The 22421-nt window shown below is 41.9% G+C and overlaps 2 protein-coding genes across 3 annotated transcripts; one reads left to right on the top strand and one right to left on the bottom strand.

Annotated features, from left to right (window-relative positions):
- The first annotated feature begins 1015 nt into the window (after positions 1 to 1015).
- csf3a (colony stimulating factor 3 (granulocyte) a) lies at positions 1016 to 4013 on the top strand. Of its 2 annotated transcripts, none has more exons than XM_078290823.1 (5): positions 1016 to 1066; positions 1759 to 1943; positions 2582 to 2689; positions 2797 to 2937; positions 3074 to 4013. In XM_078290823.1, the coding sequence occupies exons 1-5, from the start codon at positions 1051 to 1053 to the stop codon at positions 3254 to 3256; spliced, it is 633 nt and encodes a 210-aa protein (XP_078146949.1). In that variant the 5' UTR covers positions 1016 to 1050; the 3' UTR covers positions 3257 to 4013. The 2 variants fall into 2 exon arrangements, with proteins under 2 accessions (XP_078146949.1, XP_078146948.1); XM_078290822.1 differs by lacking the exon at positions 1016 to 1066 and adding an exon at positions 1360 to 1415.
- Positions 4014 to 4660: 647 nt separating this feature from the next.
- On the bottom strand, positions 4661 to 22169 carry med24 (mediator complex subunit 24). The gene is made up of 25 exons (XM_071926746.2): positions 22040 to 22169; positions 21850 to 21932; positions 21666 to 21704; positions 21497 to 21570; positions 20727 to 20950; positions 19993 to 20104; positions 19692 to 19842; positions 19123 to 19236; positions 18048 to 18101; positions 17786 to 17868; positions 17391 to 17477; positions 17017 to 17116; positions 16386 to 16528; positions 13462 to 13499; positions 13265 to 13347; positions 12770 to 12948; positions 12518 to 12617; positions 11888 to 12063; positions 10248 to 10512; positions 8942 to 9123; positions 8717 to 8810; positions 8367 to 8466; positions 7112 to 7192; positions 6084 to 6232; positions 4661 to 5016 (listed from the first exon to the last, which is right to left on the bottom strand). The coding sequence occupies exons 1-25, from the start codon at positions 22167 to 22169 to the stop codon at positions 4900 to 4902; spliced, it is 2958 nt and encodes a 985-aa protein (XP_071782847.1). The 3' UTR covers positions 4661 to 4899.
- Between the last annotated feature and the right edge of the window lie 252 nt (positions 22170 to 22421).

Genomic DNA, 22421 nt, shown 5'->3' with positions numbered 1-22421 from the left:
TTTAGCTTGTAAAATAAATGATGCCACAAGATGGCACTCTTGTATGAGTTAAGCCTGACTATTTTCTCTCTTCACTACTCGATATGACTTTACAAGGCTTTGGTCTGGTGAGCTTACTGGTCCTGAATCAGCCGGCACCTGTAAGTTCAAAGTTCAAAGACCCTTGGAAAGATGAAACCTAGATCACTCTTGTATTGCCATAACTGGTTAAAATCCACATTAAATTTCAAGTCAAGCCAAGTTTGTTTATTTATACAGCCCTTTATCGCATGCGTGTCTCAAAGGACTTCACAGAGAATGAGCCTAACTAGATCTAACTGATCAGCAATCAACCATAATCAGATTTACTTGAGTTTTGCTGTGTCCGCTGACTGGTGTCTGTTCAAGAACTGCGGCTGTGAACTTTAATTGTCATGTACATGAGTTTGGTTGTTATACAATTTCTTGTTCCCTCTGATGGTCTGAAATTGATGACAGCATCTCAGCAAATTTTTCATCACACACCACAAATATTTGTTTCCGTAATGTGTACGTAAACACGTCACAATTTCCAGTGTGTATTTTAAAGGTCAGGCGGAACCCACAAACCACTTTTCATGATGACAAATCTTCATGAGGCTCAAGATGGCCCAAAAATATTCAGAGGGATGATCACAGACTCGGCACGATAATGACAACTCAGGTAAGGTAAGACTCCAAAAAATGTAAAAAAAATATTGATTTGTAGTAAAATTGTGATTAAAACATTGAAGCACTTTAAATTTCCATTTCAGGTTTCCCTCAGATTAAATGCCTGTTTCCCCTGTGCCTCTCTATATCTTACTTTAGGCTAGTTTTGTGTAAATGGCCCTCCCATGAAGTTAATTGTGTAAATTTCTTTGTAGCTCATGCTCATTGTGAGACTTCTAATGAAATACAGAGTGATGGGAAATCCCAAAATATCTCCACGGACTTGGTATATATATGCCTATAAGTGTCCTGTGTAAATCATGGATAGTGTTCACTAGAGGTCAATACTTAAAGACATTCCCCAAAGAAAGGCTTGCTGCAATGAACATCCTGATTGGTGAGTAATGAGGTAATGCTTACATGTGCATGTGTGTGTTTGTGTGTGTGTGGAAGCAGCTGTCTGCTCACTTGCTGATGAGAAACAGAGAGAGCCTACAAGCTTGTTGAGGCAAATCTTTAATACATCATTAGCTATAGAGCTTTTCCTTTGGACTGAAACTCACAATAAGCACCATGTCAACACTCTGTGGGTAAATGCATAGGAAATGTGAAGGTGGAACATTTAAAGAGTGTAGGCTATCACAGGCTGAATGTGTAGGCTATTAATCAACATTAATAAATTAGTATTGCTACAAAATTGATGTTAAAGGCTCTGGACCTGTTTCAAGATGGATTGTCTGTTTGCTGTAAGTTTATATATCACTTTGTGTCTCAGAACAGAATCGGGTGCATCAAATCTGACTCTGAATCAATTAATTTTGCTATATTTAACTAGAGTAGCTACTTCTGGCACGGGCTTCGTGTTACTGGGAATATTGTCAACTTCATGCAGCTATTTTAGCCCGAGGGGAGACAAGCCCAGCGCAGCCGGGCGGGCAGGCGGCGCGGCTGGCAGGCTGCGGAGGAGACAAGCCGCTTTGTTCCCTGCTGGCTGCTTTCCAGCTCTGCAAACCACCGAGCCTTGTGTCGGATGCAGAAGGAGGTCGTGCTGATGCCTCGGTGGTGACACTGATTTTTCTCCTCTTGCAGTTATCGCCATTCACGGCTACATGGCCTCTGTGGTGCGCAGCGCACCTCTGCCGGAGCTTCCCGGTGCGAACCGGACACTTGTTGCGGATCCGGCGTTCCAGGAGGTTTTACTGAGGAGCCTCAGTTTAATACAAAAGGTCCTGCTCTCCATATCCGAGACGCACAAGTCCTGCATTCATACCGAGGTGAGAGGCGTTCTGTTTTCATGTATTATAAATATAGCGCAGGCAGTGCCGTAGGGCTTTCTATTTTCTGACTGCGTATGATGAATCTGCGTAGATCTCCGCTCAGCCTGGGCCCATACATGGACTTCAGCCAGCTGACAGGCTCCTCGGTGCCTCTTTTAGGCGTTTGAAACCCTGATTTGTGAATGAATATCTGACATCTTTTATTTATTATTGATTTATTGGCTATAAAACACTATGGAAATCACTTTGAAAAGTTCTCTATAGTCATTATTATTGCTAATATTGTTATTATTATTATTATTATTATTAGTAGTAGTAGTAATAGTAATAGGCTAGTATAGTAGTAGTAGTAGCAGTATTCACCTGAGTTGCAACTGGTACAACTATGAAAACAGGAAACTCAGGCTTTGCAGTATTAGTTGCTATATTAGACTGCTAAAACTTTTCAAATAAATGTCAAAAAAGTAATAAATAATAAGCCTAAAGCACATAGCAGTATGTGTTGAATAAACACATTTTTGGCTTGTAATGGAATTTCTCTTTTTGGCACCGCAGTGCACAGTGAACCCAGCTGCTCCTGTGTTTCCTGTTGTAACTGCAATCTATCCTTAACATCTTTCTTGTCTCTAAAACAGACGTTGCAACTGAACTCAACAGAAAATGCAAATCTGAAGACTATGGAAGATACCATTCGCTTCCCCTCTGCTCCTGTAGTCAAAGCCATATCAGAGAGCTTTACTTTGGTAAGCATCATCCACCGGTTGAAACAATCCTCTGAACTACATCCAAGAAAAAGAAAGGCTACATGACTTGTGTTTGTTCTCACTCTGCTGGCGCTCTGTCCTGTTAGGAGACCAGTTTGAGACGGATGTCTGAGGGCCTTCAGCTGCACCAGGACTTACTGAAGTCTGTCTTACCTCAGCTGGACAACAAAGACTGTGTGACCGAACTACTGGCCGACATCAGAGACCTTCTCATTCAGATCCACAAGGTAGCAGAAGACTCCTGAATCACTGCTGGCTGTCTGGGTGGAGACGCCCGCTCTCTGTGATGCATAGTTACATTCTCTTGACTCAGAGTCTCGTGGCTGTCACACCTTGACGATGTGGTTTTTGTGTGTCTTGCAGATGCTGAGAAAGGTCCAAGCGGAGCCGGGGGTGCAGCCCACCGCCTCCACCTTGGCCTTGCGGCTCCAGGGGGAATTTCAAGTGCAGGTGGCCACCCACCTCACCCTGGTGCAGCTGCAGTCGTTCGTGCAGGACATGGCCCGCTGCCTGCGGAGCCTCGTCCAGGAGGGAGAGCAGAGCTGACCGACAGCTGGCACATCCACATTGATTTTGGCTCATGCCCAAAACGTACCTTATCTTGCCATTTTTATCATGGCATCTATTTATTGATTTAATAAAAGATTATTTATTATTTTAATCTATTTATAACTATATATTTATTTATTATTAGGGAATTTAATTTTGATAACGAGGCTTAACATCCCTCGGCTCGGTGTTTGTAGACAGTTGAGGCCACTTCTTCTTCTGTTTGACATGTTGCCTTCTTCTTTCAAGTCAAGTTTTGTTTAGCCCTTTGTCACAGTTACAGTCTCAAGGGGCTTCACAACGCCCACATTATGAAACAGTAAATGAAAATAACACCCTCCAGTCTCAGACCAGAAAAACTCCCACAAAGACCTAGTTAGGAAAAAACATGTAAGAAACCCTGTGAAGGGTCAGGTGTGCAGTGGGTGTTTTCAAAACCCAACCACTGACATTTCCCAACATAACTCTATTTAGTGTACAGCACAGTAAAGTTTAAGCCTTTATTTTCAGTGTCCCTTTACTGCCTTAGCCTTTTGAGGAATTTGTAAGTTTTATAAACAATTAACGCTTGTTATGTTTTAGGGGAAATGTGAAGGGGGATCTGATCTAAAGGACTAATTCCACTGATACAACTAGCTGTTCCCATTCTATAGAATTTGATAATAAAGGAAGCAAAGTATTTTTTTAATTGTCACTGTGCAACTTTGTACTTAATGATCAATCTTTCAATAAAAATGTTTTCCTCACAAGGAAAGGAATTGTTCAATTTTTTGCCCATGAAGAACATGCATTTTGACAGAAAACAGCATCAGCTATTGGTTGCTTTTCCTGCAGTAATGCTTGTATTTCTTCAATAGACAAATATAATCCATAGACACAATTGAATCATTAGAAGAGCACACAACTAATTAGAAAGTGAGTGTAATGTACCAACTAGTGACGTCAATGCACTGCCTAGTAACTGTGATTATTCCTACAATTCCTGTGATGCTCATCTTGTGATGAAGAAGTGCAACCAAAAGTGAAGTAAAGGCTCTTCCGTCATCGTTTCTGCCCAGACACATTTCCTTGAGGAAGTGTTGCAAGCGGTGGCTGACTGGTGATTTCAGCATGTGTCATATGGAAGATGCACTAAAGTCCCTGGGAGCATCATGTGGTAGCATCGCCAACATGTGACCAATCAGATGACAGTGTTGGATTATAGTCATGGCGGTCTGATCTCACGTTATTTTTACATTCGAGCGTTACACAACAATAACATGATCTTTTATCACGCAATTACTGAGAAGAAGCACGCCCGGTGGCTCGGCATCCGGTGTGAAACGGCAAATATTGGTGATGCTGATGATGTCACCAACATGAAGAATTAACTGACGGGCGCAAAATTCACATGATCCTCGTAATGGGTTTATTATTTTAAAAAAGTATGTACAATTGTCAAAACAACGTTAAAAAAGAACATATCAGCAATACAGTGTTTATCAGGGACATAATGGTTATAAACTTTTTTTTTTCCAAAGTTAAAGAGAGAATGCCTTCAAATGGACGATCGAATGTTCGCTGACAAAGTTGATACAATACAAACAGGTGTGTGTTTTTTCCCGGCGCTGATGTGGTACTGAGCTGAGCTTAGCTTCTGTCTACAAGGCGGAGATGGCTTTGGCGGCGACTCTCCTCCCCAGCGGCAGCGTCAGGTCGGTGATGGCCAGCACCACTCTAGGCTTGGCCAGAGCAGGCAGCTTCACCAGCTCCGACACCTGGATGCAGAGATACACAGGTGGACACACACGTTGCGAGCTGTAGTGTGTTTTAAGAAACATTTGAATGGGCATCATGCTGATTAGGAGACTACAGTTCATACCAGGGTAAGAAATCTTTTTATGTTTTTTTTCCAAAGGCCATTTTTTGCATCCTTGATATGATTTTTAAGGGCATTTCGGTCCTTTTGGGGACAATTTTATTGAAGTATGAAATAATACATTTGCACTGAATATTGCCTAATAAATACTCAATTTGTACCACTATGATTTGTTTTCATTTCTTTCCCACTGCTGGAAACTGGTGACTTACAGAAGTGCCATGGAGGATAATGCCATTTTCCCCGCTCCAGTCTTCCTATTACACTGGTCATTATATTTTTGTTGTCGACGCAGCAGTTTGTCAGGGTTCGGCATTTTCTTCTACTGCTTCAGGCTGCGTGCTTGGCTGTTTCTTGATCAAAAACTGCTCAATTTTTCTCGCCCATAAAGAGGCCATAAGCTCCCACAAATCATCTACTGTCCTCTGGGGACAGCAGTCGCATTCACAAGTGAATTTTGGCAATGAAAAAACAGGAACAGAGTGAAATGCAAAAAGGGTACTCCTAATTATTTTTTGTTCCCTCACAGGCATTTTCTGAATTTTCAAGGGCCCCCGTAAATTTCTGACCCTGGTGCACGCCATGTGAGTAAGTAAATAAGTAAGTAAGTAAAGTTAATTTATAAAGCACCTTTCACAGAGCAAAGTCACAAAGTGCTTCACAAGTGTAAACATAACAACCGGTTTGAATCCAGCTCATGACCTTTGAATTCCTTCTCTCTCACATTTATCATTCATCTTCACCGAAACAATCAAATAAAAGCACTCAAGCAGATGGCCTGCTCACCCTCTGTAAATATGCAGCCAGCAGAACAAACATTTCATCCAAGAAGTGATGCTAAACCATTTCTAAGTAAGTAATGAGTAACAGGAAAGCTATGTCATGATGCAAGGTCCCCCTCCCTCCTTATCTCCACCTGTCTGCGCCTCCTGTCCCGGGCTCTTCCTCTCCCTACTCATAACTCACCATAGTGAAGGGCATGAACTGCAGGATGCTTCCACGACTTCCCTGCTCCAGGCACTCAACACACTCCTCCATGAAACTCTGTACAAACTGGGTGTGCGGCCCCGCCATCTTGGAGCCCAGGATGGAAGAAATGAGGAGGAACAGGTTGGCTGGGGAGAAGGGAACAGACAGTTTGGATTGTCAAGGCTAGAGGAATCGTATATGTTCTAATCTAATAATCTAATTTTAATTTTTCTAATTTTGACTGATTGACTGGGTGACTAATTATAAAGGTCAGTTGAGACATGACCACATGATCCAAGCAAAGAAATATTTTGGTAGTGACTAAAAATAAAGGGTTCAATCTAAAGGCCATAATATCCATTGTGGGAAACATTACCTAATGCTCATTGTTAAAAATTGTCTAAATTGTCCAAACTGATGATTTCATTAAAAATGTTTTGTACAGTATGTGAAGGACTCAATTTTCAATAGTGAGGTTAAGTTTCATGCCGTCAGAGCAGTTGTCAAATGTTTCAAGTGGCGGATGAAGCTCCACCAATAATGCCGACTCACTGCATGCCAGATAGATAATGATGCAATAACGGTTGTGAAACAGTTGTTTCTGCAGGCTTCTCACAGCCATTTCAGCACAGTAGACAGGTTGTCAAAAATGTGGGCTGTTTAGTGAGAAAGTTTTTCTCTTTAACAAGGTTAGCTAATAACCATTATCCTTCTTGAATACTTCCATTAAAATACATTCAAACTTTTCACATTTATTTTCACATATTTGTCTGATGGGCATGGAGTGACAACTAGTGCCCCCGCTGGTTGCATTCATCCTGAGAATATCCCATATATTTTGCATTGATGATACAAAACAATTTCTTAATAACAATTATATTACATATAATCCACCATAAAGTGAATTTAACGTAAGTCAAATGTATTTATGAAGGAGGCAGCAGGGAGGCATAGTGATTAGAGAGGCCATCCTTCTACTAGAAGGTCTGGGATCGATCCAGCAAGCGAAAACGCAAACTTCTCACCCAGGACTCGGTTGAGAGGGTCCCTCATGTTGACAGTGTGCAGCTGGGAGGCAGAGAGGGAACTGCTCATGGATCGATCTCCTGCGGAAGAATACATGAGTTGAGAAACAGGGGAAGGGTCACTACAAGGAATCACAGCAGAAATTAGTAGTTAGTAGAATCCACTGGCTTCGTCATTTCAGTTCATTTCGTCATTTCATTTTCAGTTTCAATATAAAGTCAAGCAGTTTTCCCTCAAGTGTTCTGATGGCGGCTTACCCAATGTACAAATTCATAAAATGTTAATAGCACAAATTTTGTGCGGTTTTTAAATTAAAACTGTGATTTTCTGCAATTTTTTTATATATATCCAAGCAAAAGCTTACTCTTCTCTACAACAAAAATATGTGTTCTTTTCTTTTTAATTATCAGAAATAATTGTAAAAATCAAATCCATAATTAAGGAGGCCCACCATACAAAAACCAAGGTGGCTTCTGTGGTTTTGACAGTTATGACAACAGCTTTTTTTGTCATAGAAACCTGAATGGGCAGCAAAAAATTACTCATGGAAGATGACCGGTTTCTAAATGAGATTTTGCCTTTTCTATGAATTGGTGAAACTCACTTGACTTTGCGTCAAAAACAAAACTTTCTTAGTTTCTATTTCACCCTATTACACCAAGCAAAAGAACAAAAGCTCATGAATGTTTTCCAGAGTAATGCAACACACTGATCTTGGCTCTGTCTGGGGATTTCTCCTCTCCATGCAAGTTAGAATGGCCTTGATTGCTCAAACAGAAAAAAAGTGAAAGTTATTGAGCCATGCTGATAAAAAGGTTGAATGCCCAGAAAAGAGGATTTAAATTAAGTGAGGGCAGGGGGATTTAAAAAAAGAAGAAACACTATACACACAAACATACCCCTGTTCTTATTATTCATATCCCTCCTGTTGCTGATCACTCAATTGTTAGCAGCAGAAATCTGTGATTAAGCATGGCAGCGCTCAAGTTAGAACCTGCTGGCAAGCGAGATCCCAAAAGATAATTCTATGTTGGGAACGGTAAGTTTCTAAGGCTTGTCTGAGCTTATTTATGCTGTTCTAATTTGGCTAAAAGTGCTTGCAAGAACCAACTTGCTGGTAACAGGAGCTTAAAACCAATTTCATTTTAACAACTTACTGGAATTTGAATGGAGTCCAGAACAACTGACAAACAACTGAAAGGTCACAGGCTGCATAACTTAACTATATATCAAAAAACAGGGTTGTGGACTGACCTGGACTAGACAGGGCTACAGGCTCGTCCTCGTTGGAGCTGAGCAGGCGCATGAGTTTAGAGGGTTGAGTGTCATCCAAGGGGAAGAGGCTGCTGTAGTCCTGTGGCCAACCAGAGACATGTTAACACTACAATTCCTGGGGCTGGGTATTGAAAAATGATACGCATCAGTATCAATTTAAGTATCAAGAGGTATTCGAAAGCTTCAAAATGTTGGCTACTTACAATAAAAACGTAGTGTTTTTCTAGTTATTGGGTATCAATTGAGTATTGGTATCATAACGTGTCAATACCCAGCCTTAATAATACCCAAAGAAAATGTGTGTGTGTGAGTGTGTGTGTGTGTGTTACCTCAATATCCTCTCGCTGCCTCTTGCGCTGGCGAGCTGAGGCCTGGCCTTTGTGGTGAGAGGAGTATGAGCTGAGAGCGCACCATACTGACAACCTGAAGAGTCACCGTAACAACAACTTAACATGATAACGACATAACACGAGAGTCACACCAAAAACCACCACCAGCATCATCATCATCATTATTATCATCATCATCATCAAAGCATTACGACTCTCTCTTACTGGGCCAGCGCCTTGCCAGGTGGATCTGCCAGGCTCTGCCAGTGGGCGGAGTCGGTGAGCAGGTTTGGCAGTATGGTGCCCAGCAGGGTGAGGGTGATCTGCTGAGTGTCCAGGCAGAAGATGCTGTAGAGCAGCTCCACCACCCGATTGGCCCACTCCTGTCGAGTCTCCTTCAGCAGCTCCTGATGGAAAAGACACAGCGCTGCGTTTACATGTGGGGAGTCACCGGGCTATTGGCCACACTGTAAGCTGCTTACATGAACCTCTGATACCCTAACAGTCCAGCTGCAAAGAGATACGCCCAGCTACCCTCTTTGACTGAGCAATAGGTTCAAATCAAATCAAACTTTATTCATATAGTGCATTTCATCCAACGAGCTAAGTTCAATGTGCTTTACATAATAGAGGAACATAGTGCAAGTGGGAAAAGTTAGAAGAAGACAATAAAAAAAGATAATGAAGAAAAATAAATAGGAACGTAACAGTAATAAAAAATAATTCTATTTAAAAAGTTCCTTCTAATACTGGGAAAAGAAATGATGATCGCATGATGATAGTAAAAGTAATAGTTGACATCAAAATGTACCTATAACCCTGTGCGTGTCCGTGCAGACTGTGAAAACTAAAAGTGAAAGGAGTAAGATGTTTACATGCCACAGTATCTATATTACACGCATCTTGAATCTGAGTACGAGCTTAACTGGATTATTTCAACATGTGTTATGATGTTGACATGCGTTGACCCAAAACTGGGTTATGTGAGTATCCGGGTTGAGGACGTAATTCCCTGTGCACGTAGCCAAATGTTGGTTTTGGTGCTCATGCATTCCCACACACACCACCAACTGTAAGGGAATGCACAAACACTTTCGCTACGAAATGAAACGGTCTTCTTCAAACAAAGGTCCCGCACATACACTGCCCGTCAAAAGTTTGGGGACACCTTGTCCTTTCTAAATTTTCAAAGTACTACTTGATTTTCTCTGTTATTTTTCAATGAAGAAATAAGGGAAAATACTTTGGATATATTATATATCTCTTTGGTCTGAAGAGAAGGTTTTTCATGGCAGAGCGTCTCTGAGGAACATCTGCATGTATGTTTTTTTCACCCTAAAACTAAACCTAGTTAGTCTTTAATTGGGTTAACTTATTGCAAGCATTTTCAAAGGCTGGGTGTTCCCAAACTTTTGACGGGCAGTGTAACTACAATTTAATTAAACTGGGTAGACCTGAAGCTACCACTTGTTTATTAGCCTACCTACTTCCTGGGCCTCAACCTATCTCCACTCCTTCCTGGTCCACCCACCTTGACTAAGTTGTTAGTGAACCAGAAGACCCCTCCCATGTGCAGCAGGCTCTCAAACAGATGCAGAGCCCGGCTGTCCACCCAGCCTTTGCGCAGCACTGTCTGGAACTGCTTGCTGAGGGCCTCGTGGATGGGCTCCTTGGCCGGCAGCAGGTTGCGGTAGGGGATTGGCTCCTGGCCTTCCACCGGGGGCCGCAGGGTCGCGCCTGTCTGCTGGAAGACGTCGGCACACATGTGCTCCAGGATGGAACTCATGATCACCACCCTGGAGAGAGGAGGCGAACGGACATAGAGGGTTAATCCATATAATAATGGACTGTTAAGGAGAGAGGGGTTGAAACAAGGGTTAATCTGTATCTGATCGTGGGCTTAGGTGGCTGTGAGACTGAGGGAATAGTCAATAAATGGTTAATGCAACTGGTAACTGTTATGATATACAGTTAAGAGTGCAATACAGAGCATCAAAAGAGTGAGTTAATTTGCAACAAACTAAAAAATGCAGCCCTTAGAGAGGATTAAATGATTAATACCTGTAGGAATGTGCTACAATCAATGTACAACGTCAGAAAGGAGCTGTAATATGGATTGTGAGGAGTCATGTAGGGCTGCCCCCTAATAGTCGACCAAACCATTAGTCGATGAGAAGAGTCTTAGTCGACCAAGTTTTCATTGGTCAGTTAGTCGCAGGAAAAAAAACAAAAACAAAAAACAACCTCAAACTCCATTTGGGAGCTGCGCCTTGTCGTTAAAAAGTTATTAGACCAGGGTTGCCAACTTTGGGTACCTGGCTGGAGTGAGATTTTGATGCCATCAAACTACAAAGCAAGGAATCTCTGTCTGTCTGTATGTATGTGTGTGTGTGTGTGTGTGTGTGTGTGTGTGTGTGTGTGTGTGTGTGTGTGTGTGTGTGTATGTGTGTATGTATGTATGTATGTGTGTGTGTATGTATGTGCGTATCCTTCGCATATCTCGACAACCGTTCGTCCGATCTACTGCACACTTGGCGAGTGTATTGCTGGGGACCCAAGGACGTGCAGTGTCGGATTTGGTGCAATTTGGACACGCGACACGTTCAATATTAATAAACTTTTAATAAACAAGCGAACAGCGCTCTGTGCAGCAGCGGGGCTCAAAGCAAGCGACTGATAGCCTACGCCTATTGTGTGTTTTTTTTTTGGTGAACCACAGTGTTTCTGCCCGCTAGAAGCCGCGACTTGGGTGTGTTTTTTTCCGTGAACCAGAGTGTATTTCACCAGTGTTTCTGACCGCGAGTAGCTGCGACTTGGGTGTGTTTTTTCCCGTGAACCAGAGTGTATTTCACCAGTGTTTCTGACCGTGAGTAGCCGCGACTTGGGCGTGTTTTTTCAAAAAAAATAAATTTGTAATAATTAAATTAATATCATAAACGTGCGACGACTAGTCGACTAATGGCTTGAACTAACGACTACTAGTCAACTAGGAAAATCTTTGGTCGGGGGCAGCCCTAGAGTCATGATAGGTGAGTTTCATGGAAACTTTTACAACAATAACTAATAAATGTCAATATCATCATAAAAGGGACTGGGCCAATTTGCACAAACATATGATGGCTAAAAAGACATTTGTGGAGTTGTACATGTATGTGCTTAAGGTGTTTGTACCGTTCGTTGTAAAACTGCAGTGTGTTCTCCCCGTACAGCGGGGTCACAAGCTGTCGGATCATAGTCTGGGGCTTCTCCCTCTCGTCCCGCCCCAGCATCCTGACGTGGGCCACCAGCCAGGCAACGGCACAGATGGCCATACTGCACACTTTCCCCTTGATGTTGTCTGTGATCTTCTACACTCAGACAGAAAGGAGAAAGAGGAGAGAGACAGACAGACAAATTTGAGTAGAAAGAAAAGAGGAAGGATGTGGTGTGGGGATTGAGGGGGAGGGGGAATACTAGGAAGAAAAGTGAACTCTGACTAAAGTTGCCATCTTTCCGGGGGAACCTGTTGCATGTGTAAACTTGAGTGGAACAGAGAAGTAATGAGAAGTAAACTAAATATACACAACTTTGGGACGTCACCTCTGTTGCAAGCTGTTAAACACATCGCTACTCCTCATTTTCCACAGAATACGTCATATTCACTTGCGTGATGAGTCAATGAATAGGAAGGAAAGGGAAGGAAAGGGAACAGTGCAGCGGATAGAGCTACTGCCTCTGGATCATATGAGCTCCAGCTACGCAGTTACCAAATCTCACAAGAGCTTTTTCCTGGAAAAGCATGACTAAGGAGGATGGACGTACCTGTACTGCCTCCACAGAAAGCACGCCGTTCTCCCACGCGTTCAGGACTTCCAAGATGGCCGCCGGGGTGCTGAGGCAGATTTCATGCCATTTCATTGAACTGGCACACAAAGCAACAGACAAATGTCAGGTTGACATCAGGGGAAATATCAAATTTGGAGAAAGGCTTGCCATGTTATTCTCCAATTACTGATTAACATAACATTCGCCTGTCACAGTGAGCTTTTAACTCCAGACTAGCCTGCCACTCACACTAGCTTCATCTCAGAGGAGTTGTTGAGCAGGGCCACCAGGCTCTCCACCTTGCCAGACTCGGGTCTGAAGCAGGGGTGGTCTGGGTTCAGAGTCTTGCCCTCCTCTGGCATACAGGTCTGCAGCCAGGTCTCAAAGAAGGGCGTCTCCCCTGAAGGACTCGGGTCTGACAGGATCACCTGTAGAGGGGAGACAGAGAGCGGCTCTATATGTCTCTGGGCTGAACCCACCAATAAGAGCCTAGTGTTGTATGTTCATTTGTATTGTCCCTATTAAATAAACTATATAAATAAATACAATTTTAGGTCAGCTCTAGATGGGTCTTCTGTGTGCTCGATGCAAAGTAAATCCTAAAATGTGCCTCTCTGGACATCTTGTGGCCTTGCACTAAAAAAGCAGGTTGAATTGTTATAAAAGCTGCTGACTATACAAAATACTGTGCACTTGAGCATTAATGTGTTGTGTCCTGACAAGCTAGCGTTGCCATACACTAACCTCGGAGCCGTACGTCTGCACCACATGGCAGAGCATGAGGAAGGAAATATCGAAGAGCAGGGCTCGTACCGATGCCGACTTGGCTGAGGGAGAGCAGAGAAAAAATCCTCAGTGTTAGCATCTCATTCAAAAACTCCTACATCAACGAGGAAAGAAATCCCCACATTGGAACACATCACTCTGGTATTTGAACTCACATCCTTCACCGCTGATGTGCTTGGGAAACTCATTGAGCCTGTAAGAACGAGAAAGAAGAAACAGCTAGGAGACATCTTGTTTAAAAAAGACACTTCTTAGGTCATTTTCTAACGGGGCCAAAAAATATCTGCCAACATTTGAAATAAACACTGTTGGTGTGTAACCCATTCTAAGAATCGTGAATATGATGACTAAGACGGAACTTTCTTTGCAATACTCGCGTAACTTGCAACAGGGTTCCCACACTCACTTGGACATCGAACTTGTAGCGATTTACTTCTACTTCTATTTTTCTCCATGTTTATTGTATGCACCTACATACCAAGGCAAATTCCTTGTATTGTGAACTTTACTTGGCAATAAACCTGATTCTGATTCTGATTCTTATTCTGATACCAGGGAGACATTTGGAGAAAGCCCACAACCTTTCTGTTGCTTTCTTGAATCAACACCAAATGGCCGGCAGGAGATGTCTCCCCAAAAGAAGGACCTTTATCTTTCAGCCATCAGGAGGAGAAGGACTCAGGAACTCAGTAATACTAATGAACTATACAATCACACACCCATACTTTTCACACATCTGAATATAGGGACCAGTCACCATTGGGTGAGGACAGAAATACACACCAATGTGCCAATACGAAGGAACCAAAGACTGCTGTTGACACTTTCCAGAGTTTCACCACTACCCCCCTCTCTGAAACAGGACAGTCATAAATCTCTCCCCTTTTCACATTCCTTTAAAACCTACTTTCAACTATATTTTCCAAATGTCTCTAATGAATTTATTATGTAGTTTGAAGTATACTAGATGTGTTAACTATAGGCCCATATATATGTTGAAGATGTTTAATCAATAGCTAATTTACATGCATAGACAATGATGTGTTAAATGATTGAAGTGTATCAGATATTCACCCAGAAACACTCTCCCGATTCCATGGTACTACACTGCCACCTTGTGGTCATTTATAGCAATGAAATGTCAGTATAAAATGTCAGTGCGTTCGAACGTATTAAATTATTAAATTGTCTTTTGATATTAATCACGCAGTTAGAAACACAAGTTACATATATGAGTTAACTTGGTGAAGACTTTATAGCCACAGATTTGACCATGAAGGTTTATTTGATGTCCTTATATTGATGTGCTAGCTATATAAGTTTGAATGTAAGTTCACAGGTTTTTATTATTTCGATCAATTGACAACAGTAATTGGTGATGTAAAATACCGACGTATTATTTAAAATTTTTAATTCCTCTTGCATTCCTTTTCCCCCCACTTCGGGGTGAAATCTTCTCAAACAAAGAAATTCATTAGTAAACAAGGTGTAACAGAAAAAGAGCGCGAAGCGTGATTTGCATGGCAAACCACGCCTGAAAATTCAAAGAGCTATAAAACTTTCTTATCTGGTTTTTCAGTTAGTTCAACATTCTGCCTTCGCCAAGAAACCTGCTGAAGCCAACATCAACAATTTAGCTACAATTCGACTTTAGCTGAAACTTAAGAGTTTGAACCTGGAGTTAGAGACGTCTTCTCCAGATGAACTTAAGAATCGCTCGCAAGAAGTTTGAACCTCGGTCTAATAGTCAAGAAGTTATCAACGCTTGGCCAAGCGAAGATCATTTTCGAAGCTATTTAGGAACGAGATCATTTAGTTTTACAACAGTTAGAAGAGCTAGAAACTTCAACTCTTCCGACCAGCAGCCAACACTGGTGCAACGTCGCCGTGTTTCTGTTGTCTACAGCTGTGAAAAGCCGGTAGCGCTGCTTGCCTCGTGACGATAACACATCAGAGACCAGCTGTCCCACCAGCGTCTGCCGTTGCCAGGTAACCGGCCACGCCCAGTCCGTCTCCGAGCTCAGCGGGACCAGACAACCCGACCGGCAGGACTTCCCAACTGAACAAAGTAGGCTCTGATTATCCACGTCTTTACTGCTGAGAGTTGATGCAAAACTTTAGATTCAAATTACCTAAATAGATTAGGAAAAATTAGGCTTTTATAGTTTAGTTGCCCCGTAGCTTTCCGCCTCGTTTCTCTGGTTGATTGATCCATACATACCTCCATTTACTGCTGCCAATTCTTATTCCCACATTTCATTATAATTTCCCTTTCATTCTTATTTTGTTTCATTGCATCTCATGTCTATTTTTACTCTATAGTTTCAGTGCTTCATTCTGGTGATCAATATACGTGCCTTATATTGCTTATCTCATTGAATATTGTTATGCTTGAATAGTTAAATAAATATTCCCATTTATTGCAGAGAAGTTGTTATGCGTTTCCTTACTTGCAGAGTAAAGTAATCCCTGAACTGAAAAGATTTCATGATCTTTAGACTGATGACTGATTAGTATAAGTAAAGGTCTAATTTCCTTCGTCTATGAAGGTGGTGCCCCTACGAGTGTAATTTGATATCTTGATCAAAATATTCATGTTTCATACCTTTACGTCATTCTAAATTCGATATTTTCGACTCTACACGCTACAAACTCAAGGACTTTTCAATTACTTTCAAGGTCTTGTCTGGTGAAATTCAAGGATTCAAACTTGGCATATTTTGTGGTAAGACATGACACTAGTCAAAATCAGACTCTGTTTTTGACTCATGGTCTTCTCAAGTTAATAAATGTCAGTGAAATCATTCATTTTAAAACTGCTGCTATATCAACGCAAATATCTATCACAGGATTTACCTCAGAATGTGAAATGTTGATCCTAGGATTGAGATCAGTGAGCCATATTGATTCATTTGAGTATTATATTTAAAAAATAACAAAACAAAAAAACTGAAGTACTTTTATGGCCATCCATTAATTTTCAATAACTTAAAGCCTTATTTTACATTTTTTCAAATCCACAAACTTTCAAGCATTTTCAAGGCCGGTGGGAATCCCAAATGAATTTTCAGTAACTCACTTGATGAACTTCCGAGCAAATGATTTGAGTTTCCCAGTGGCAGCGGCAGCCGCCAGGAGAAGATCCAGGCTCTTCCCAGACAACATGTGGCCCAGGACCCCCAACAGGCCCTCGGGGGACTTGGAGTGGTCCGCATCTACCGTCTAATGGAGAAGAAGGGAAGAGTGAGATTAAATTTCGCTTCGCTCTTCTGTACCTGGATGTGATCCAACTTCATCAGGGTGTCGTAAAAATCATTTCCCACAAATCATGTCTGTTCTTTATTGATCAGTATCTCATCAGTAAAAGACGTATTACTGTGAAAATTGAATTAGTTATATATCTTTCCAGTTAGTTATGGCCTTGTAGATGAAGTTATATCTGTGACTGAGTGGCAGTATCATCCAAGGGAATGAACAGCATATAGTTTAATTTTATTGATTTCGTTTTGTTTGTTTCTTTTGAGGTCAGATATTTTATAAGGCCCTTTTTTTGCCCTACCTGCACAAATTTGGGTATTTTTATGAAGTTTCAAGGACATTTTTGCTCCAAGCCCCCCTATTAATTTCTGCACCCTAATCACGAGCATCTCTACATCAGCACTGCAATACACAGAGAACACATGGTGTAGATACAGGTCAAGGTGCTCTACCTTGAGGATGTTGGTGACAGTGGGCTCGGCTCTCAGGATGAGACCTGGGTTCGGCTGGATGTTGGCATTTTCTGCGGTCTTCAACCTTGGGGCGTACTCCCTGCCCTCAGCCCTGAAGAAAACGTTCAACAGGAGAGGGAGGGAGAGAGAGAGAGAGAGTATGGAGTGTGTATGTGTATGTGCGTGTGTGTGTGCACGAGTGTGTGAATTTGACAAGAATGGAAATTCGGCCACGGTGAACAAGAGAGTTCAGGATACAAAAGAGAAAGAGACAGGATGAAGGGGGTTAGTGCTGGACTTAAGATACGCTTGATTCAGTCTTCTTCCTGACACGTCATGCGTGACATTTCTTCAGAGCGGAGGGGAACCCGTACCGTTTAGAGGTGAGGTTGGTTGTGTTGGAATCAGACAGGAGGCCCAGCTTATTACACTCCTGCAGCAGCATGCTGAGACAGTCACAACTACGAAAAGAAAGGGAGGAAAAAACATCATAAACTTCACGGTGTTGTTAGCAGGTTGTAATCGCTTATTGGAGTCTTATTGCTGTGTGGGCGTTTAGCTGGCGCTCTTATCCAGTGAGCAGGTAGGTAGGGGGTCAGTGTCTTACTCTAGGACACATTAACAGGACAAGACAGTAGATGGACACACACTGGCGGTTGGGGAGGTTGAACCTGTGAACCTACAGTCACAGGACCTCTTAAACCATTTACCTCCACAGATATCACAGGTAATAAAGGCGGTTATAGCAAGTTTTTTTCGCAGCACTTACTTGCATCTCTGGTCGGCCTTGTCCAGCAGTGGCGTGAGCTTCAGTAAGTACTCGAAGGCAATGTTCACATCCTCCATGAAGTCCTGGAAAACGCATTTGCCATGTTTAAAATTGACAACGACGGTTAATCACATTACGGGACAAAACATACACCTGTTGTTGCAATTTTAGACCGTGTCTGCTTGCCGTTATTAATTGCCCTTCAAGCGTCGGTGTGTTTTGTTGTGTGAAATACGATACTGCTGTGAGTCAAGTGGTTTACCTGTCCTTTGTCTCCCTGAGGATACTTCTTTAGTCTGAGCAGAACTTGTGGGATCTAGGAGAAAGAGACAAGAATAATAGTAAAAATAATAATAATGCACTTTTTTCCCCCTCTCCTTACAATGACCACATTTACATGCACACAAAAAATTGTAATGTGATTAAGACAACAATGCAAGTAAGGCGGGGCCCATGTATATCATACTCGGGTATGTCAGCCTATTGCTCACAAACACAATTCTCGCAATAATCACATATCACATGTAAACTGGGTTATTAGGAGAGTTGGCACTTAATCGTACTATTGTCTTACTTGGACAATTGATAATAGTCACATTATTGTGTGCATGTTAATGTAGCCAAAGTTACAAAGTGCAGTAACCTAAAAGGAACAAGGACAAACACTTTATAAATCAGCTATAACAAAGGCAAGACTAGGCTCACTAGGCAAAACAGAGACAGCACAAGGCTATTCGATGGAAATATTATTGCAGGAGCTACATATGTAAGTCTCCTGTATTTTCTATGTTTTATGGTCTTGTATTGTTCACTGCACTGTCATTTTAGGTGGTGGGCGTGTTCACTGGGGCTTGGGCGGTAATGGTAGTGATTATATTTGATTGCCTTCACCTGTTCACCTGTTTTGGCATTGACAAAAAGAGGGGGTGAGCCTGGGAGTGAATATTTTCTGTTGACCGCACTCACGCACGCCAATTTATGATTCGGTAACTGGTATCAGATGTATTTTTACGTGTTTCTTGAAGTGGAAGAATAAATCTTGAATAAATCAGAATAAAAGTGGAACTGAATTCTTTTCACTGTGCGCGTCACAGTGTTTTCTCCCGTGTTTAGTCCCTCGCGGCCTTTTTGGACTGCCTATAGCCGCTATAATTATGTTAAAAATACAAATATAAATTAAAAAGCTAATAAAATTGTAAGCTTGAGAGTCCACTAAACAGTTCAGCGCTGAGTACACCATCAAATTAAAGTAAAAAAGTCCAGGCCAAGCAAGCATGGAAGACACTAAGAGGCAGATCACCAGCAACTACGAAGGCCAGTGCTCATGAGAGACCGACCTTGAGGAAAGTGAAGGCCGTCCATTTGAGCTCCTCTGTGCCCTCTGGTGACTCAATGAGGCCGGTGAAGCAGGCCTTCCAGATCTCCAGTACAAAGAGAGGAGCGGGAATACGCTGTGGAGGACAGACAATTTCAGAAGTACTGACGCTTTAAAAAACATTAAAAATGGAAGAACTATTGACTACCACCTTATATTTCGCAGGTGGGGGAAAAAAAAGGAGGAAAAACTAATTTAAAACCAAAACTTTCTCCAATGCAATCTTCGAAAAGGTGGTTTCAATAACCTGCTGTGATACTGCAGAACATTTTACAATAAGCAAGTGAAAAGGTCTTAGTTCCTTCATCTACCAAATGTATCAGACAAGTTAAATGTGCACTAGGCAAGATTTTTATGTAAAATTCCAGCCGTTTTATCAGCTTAAATCACATAGTGACTTGTCAACTTTGAAGCACTTGAACTGCAGCCTGAGATGGAATTGTTCCCAGGGGATTGAAGTTGCATCGTATCGTAATCGTAAGTTGCCTAGTGCAGCTTTGACATTAGACTTCTCTGTAGCCAAATATTCACCTGCATTCTCTTGATCATCATCAGCTGCTCCACCAGTGGCTGTGTCTCCCCTGTCAAATTCATGGTCCCCTCCAGCATGATGAAGGCATGGACTGATGGGAAGGAGGCGTGGAGCGGGGGGTCACACTGCACCGACAGCATCAGGGGGATACTGAAGGAAGAGTGAAGAGTTAGCACTGGGCACACGGCTTTTGATGCTCTTTGAATGAATACAATGGCAAGTTCAGGTGGAACAGCTCCATACAAAAGTTCAATAATATGACGAAATCAAAAATTAGGAATACGAGGTGGGAATCCTCACCCCTTCACCAACGACACGTTCTCCTCCAGTTTAGTTCTCAGTGTCTGATTAGATACACTGCCGACGCTTTCTGTCACTTTCAGCATTGCTTGCTCCACGTTGCTCCAGGAACCTGCAGGGGGAATACCAGCAAAACAGTTTAAGACTCTCTTAACAAACATGCACAGTAGGGTTTGACCAATATGGATTTTTTAAGGCCGATAGCGATATTTTTGTATTGAAGCTGCCAATAGCCGATATTCAAAATATTTCAAATTTGACAATTTTTATGCCAAAAAAATCCAAGTATTCAGTGTTTCCCCCAGAATGTTACTCCTGGCAGGTTAGAAAAGCCTCTGAAACAGCATTTAGATCATCATGTGACAATAAAACTCACTAATGAAAATCTTTAAAAATTAGCAGCTCTTTGAGGCAGGGTGATCCATCCAATTAAATGGCAAGGAAACTCTGGGATATATTACTGCCTTAAATTAAGACCTAAACACATAATTGAACATTTACATGAATAAATAAAATGTGTAAAGAAAAGAAAATTTCTTTTCAGGTTTTACAGACTATTTTTATGCAGCTGTGGTCAGGGATTAACCTCTATCACATTGACTGGCCGATATCTGATATTTTAAAAAAGGCTAATATTGGCCTGCTATATCAACAAACCGATGCATTGTTCTAGTACTAATGCGCGGTGCACAATCCCACGTATACACACACACACACACACAAAACCCTGATACCTTGCTCCTCCAGCCTGGCGATGTGGACCAGTGCTCTGTTCTTGGTGCTGTTCATCAGGGTGTTCAGCCGCTCCTGGCAGGCCCTCAGACTGGCCTCTGTGCTGGCGGACGGGCCCAGCTCCCTCAGCCTCTCACAGTACCAGGCGCAGCCCTGCAGCAGCCACACCACCACGCCCAGCAGGGCCCGGCACAGCCCGATGCACTCCTCCGCCTTCCCATGGCAGCTACAGGGTTAGAGATCAGAGTTAGCTCATATAGGAGGCTACAATGTCATAATAATGAAACTTCATTTGTACAACAGCTTTTCAAAAACAAAGTTTATAAAGCACTTTACAGTGCATAAGGACAACATGTGGAAAACAAGCAACAAGTGGAAAAGAGAAAAGAAAACATTACATAAAAACAATGTTATATAAAATTCTCTAACAATTGCTTCGTAAAATGGATTTCAAGAACTGATTTAAAGTTTTACGAGTTGTGATTTAAGATTTATGCTCTGTGTCTATTAGGGCATGGTAAGCACATGTTTTAAACATTAGGGCATGAAAATATAGTATTAATATTTATGCAATTAAAATAGGCTCTGTGTTTCTGTTATTAGGCATGATTTTTATTCCTGCAAGGTTGCTCTACCTGGTTGATAATATTAATTGATTTCACAGTTGGATACAGTGTTCGATGTGGGATGCAGGTGTTATAAGCGTGGAAAGTACATTAAATTAATGAGTCATTAAAAGGAGGACTAAAGTGATTTGGATAAATTAACGTACCTGAGACGGTGGCAGAACATGTCCATTATCTCCAACAGGGCCTTAACACACAGCTCCCGAGAAAAATCATCAAACTACAGGAAAAGAGACACATTTATTGAAAAACTCTCCAGCTTATATTTTGTAGAAAGCAGACATTCATAACTGTTGTCAAGCGTATTATTATTACCTTGCTGATGGCTGTGAGCACACTGGAGTAAGACACCATCTAGGGAGAGAGAGAGGATGATGTTTACAACTTTAACACGCAGCAAGTCATGGCATCAGATTCCATAACACATGCACATAATTACTGTTTGACACACTGCAAACAAACACGATTGCAACATTTTTCATGAGGCATTTCTTCTCACCTGGGAACTTATGGCATATTTGAGGTAGGAGAGGATCAGAGGGTTAGGAGAGGGGCCGATCAACGCCTGCTCCATAAGAGCCTCTGCAATACACAAACAACACACAGCATGTACATCAACCTGACTGAGAAAAAGGTAACTGACCATACTGATGTAATGTCAAATCATTATATGCTGTCTCTTCTCTGACCTGACAGGTTAAGATAGTCCCATGTGGCTCCCTTGGGAAAGTTTTTCTTGATGTTGATGGCCCACTGAAAGTCACTCCATCTCTCCTTCCAAGCCTGCAGAATGGCTTGTTTCAAATTGACCACCTTCATCCTGGAAGGAACACACACACACACACACACACACACACACACACACACACACACTCCAATAAATGAATCCTTTACAAGCTAACTTACTGCACAAAGCCATTATTTCGCGGTAACTTTCTAACTTTTACTACTCTTTATAGTTATTAGCTGGCTAACGTTAGCTGGCAATGGTAACTGTTAGCTGCCGATGCCATTCATCGATTAATTAACGTTAAGTTAGCTAAGTAGAGCGCAAAAACAGATGAATGAGAC

This window comes from Centroberyx gerrardi, chromosome 20 (assembly GCF_048128805.1).
Source record: "Centroberyx gerrardi isolate f3 chromosome 20, fCenGer3.hap1.cur.20231027, whole genome shotgun sequence".
Lineage (NCBI taxonomy): Eukaryota > Metazoa > Chordata > Actinopteri > Beryciformes > Berycidae > Centroberyx > Centroberyx gerrardi.
This window is presented reverse-complemented; position numbering and strand designations above follow the sequence as displayed.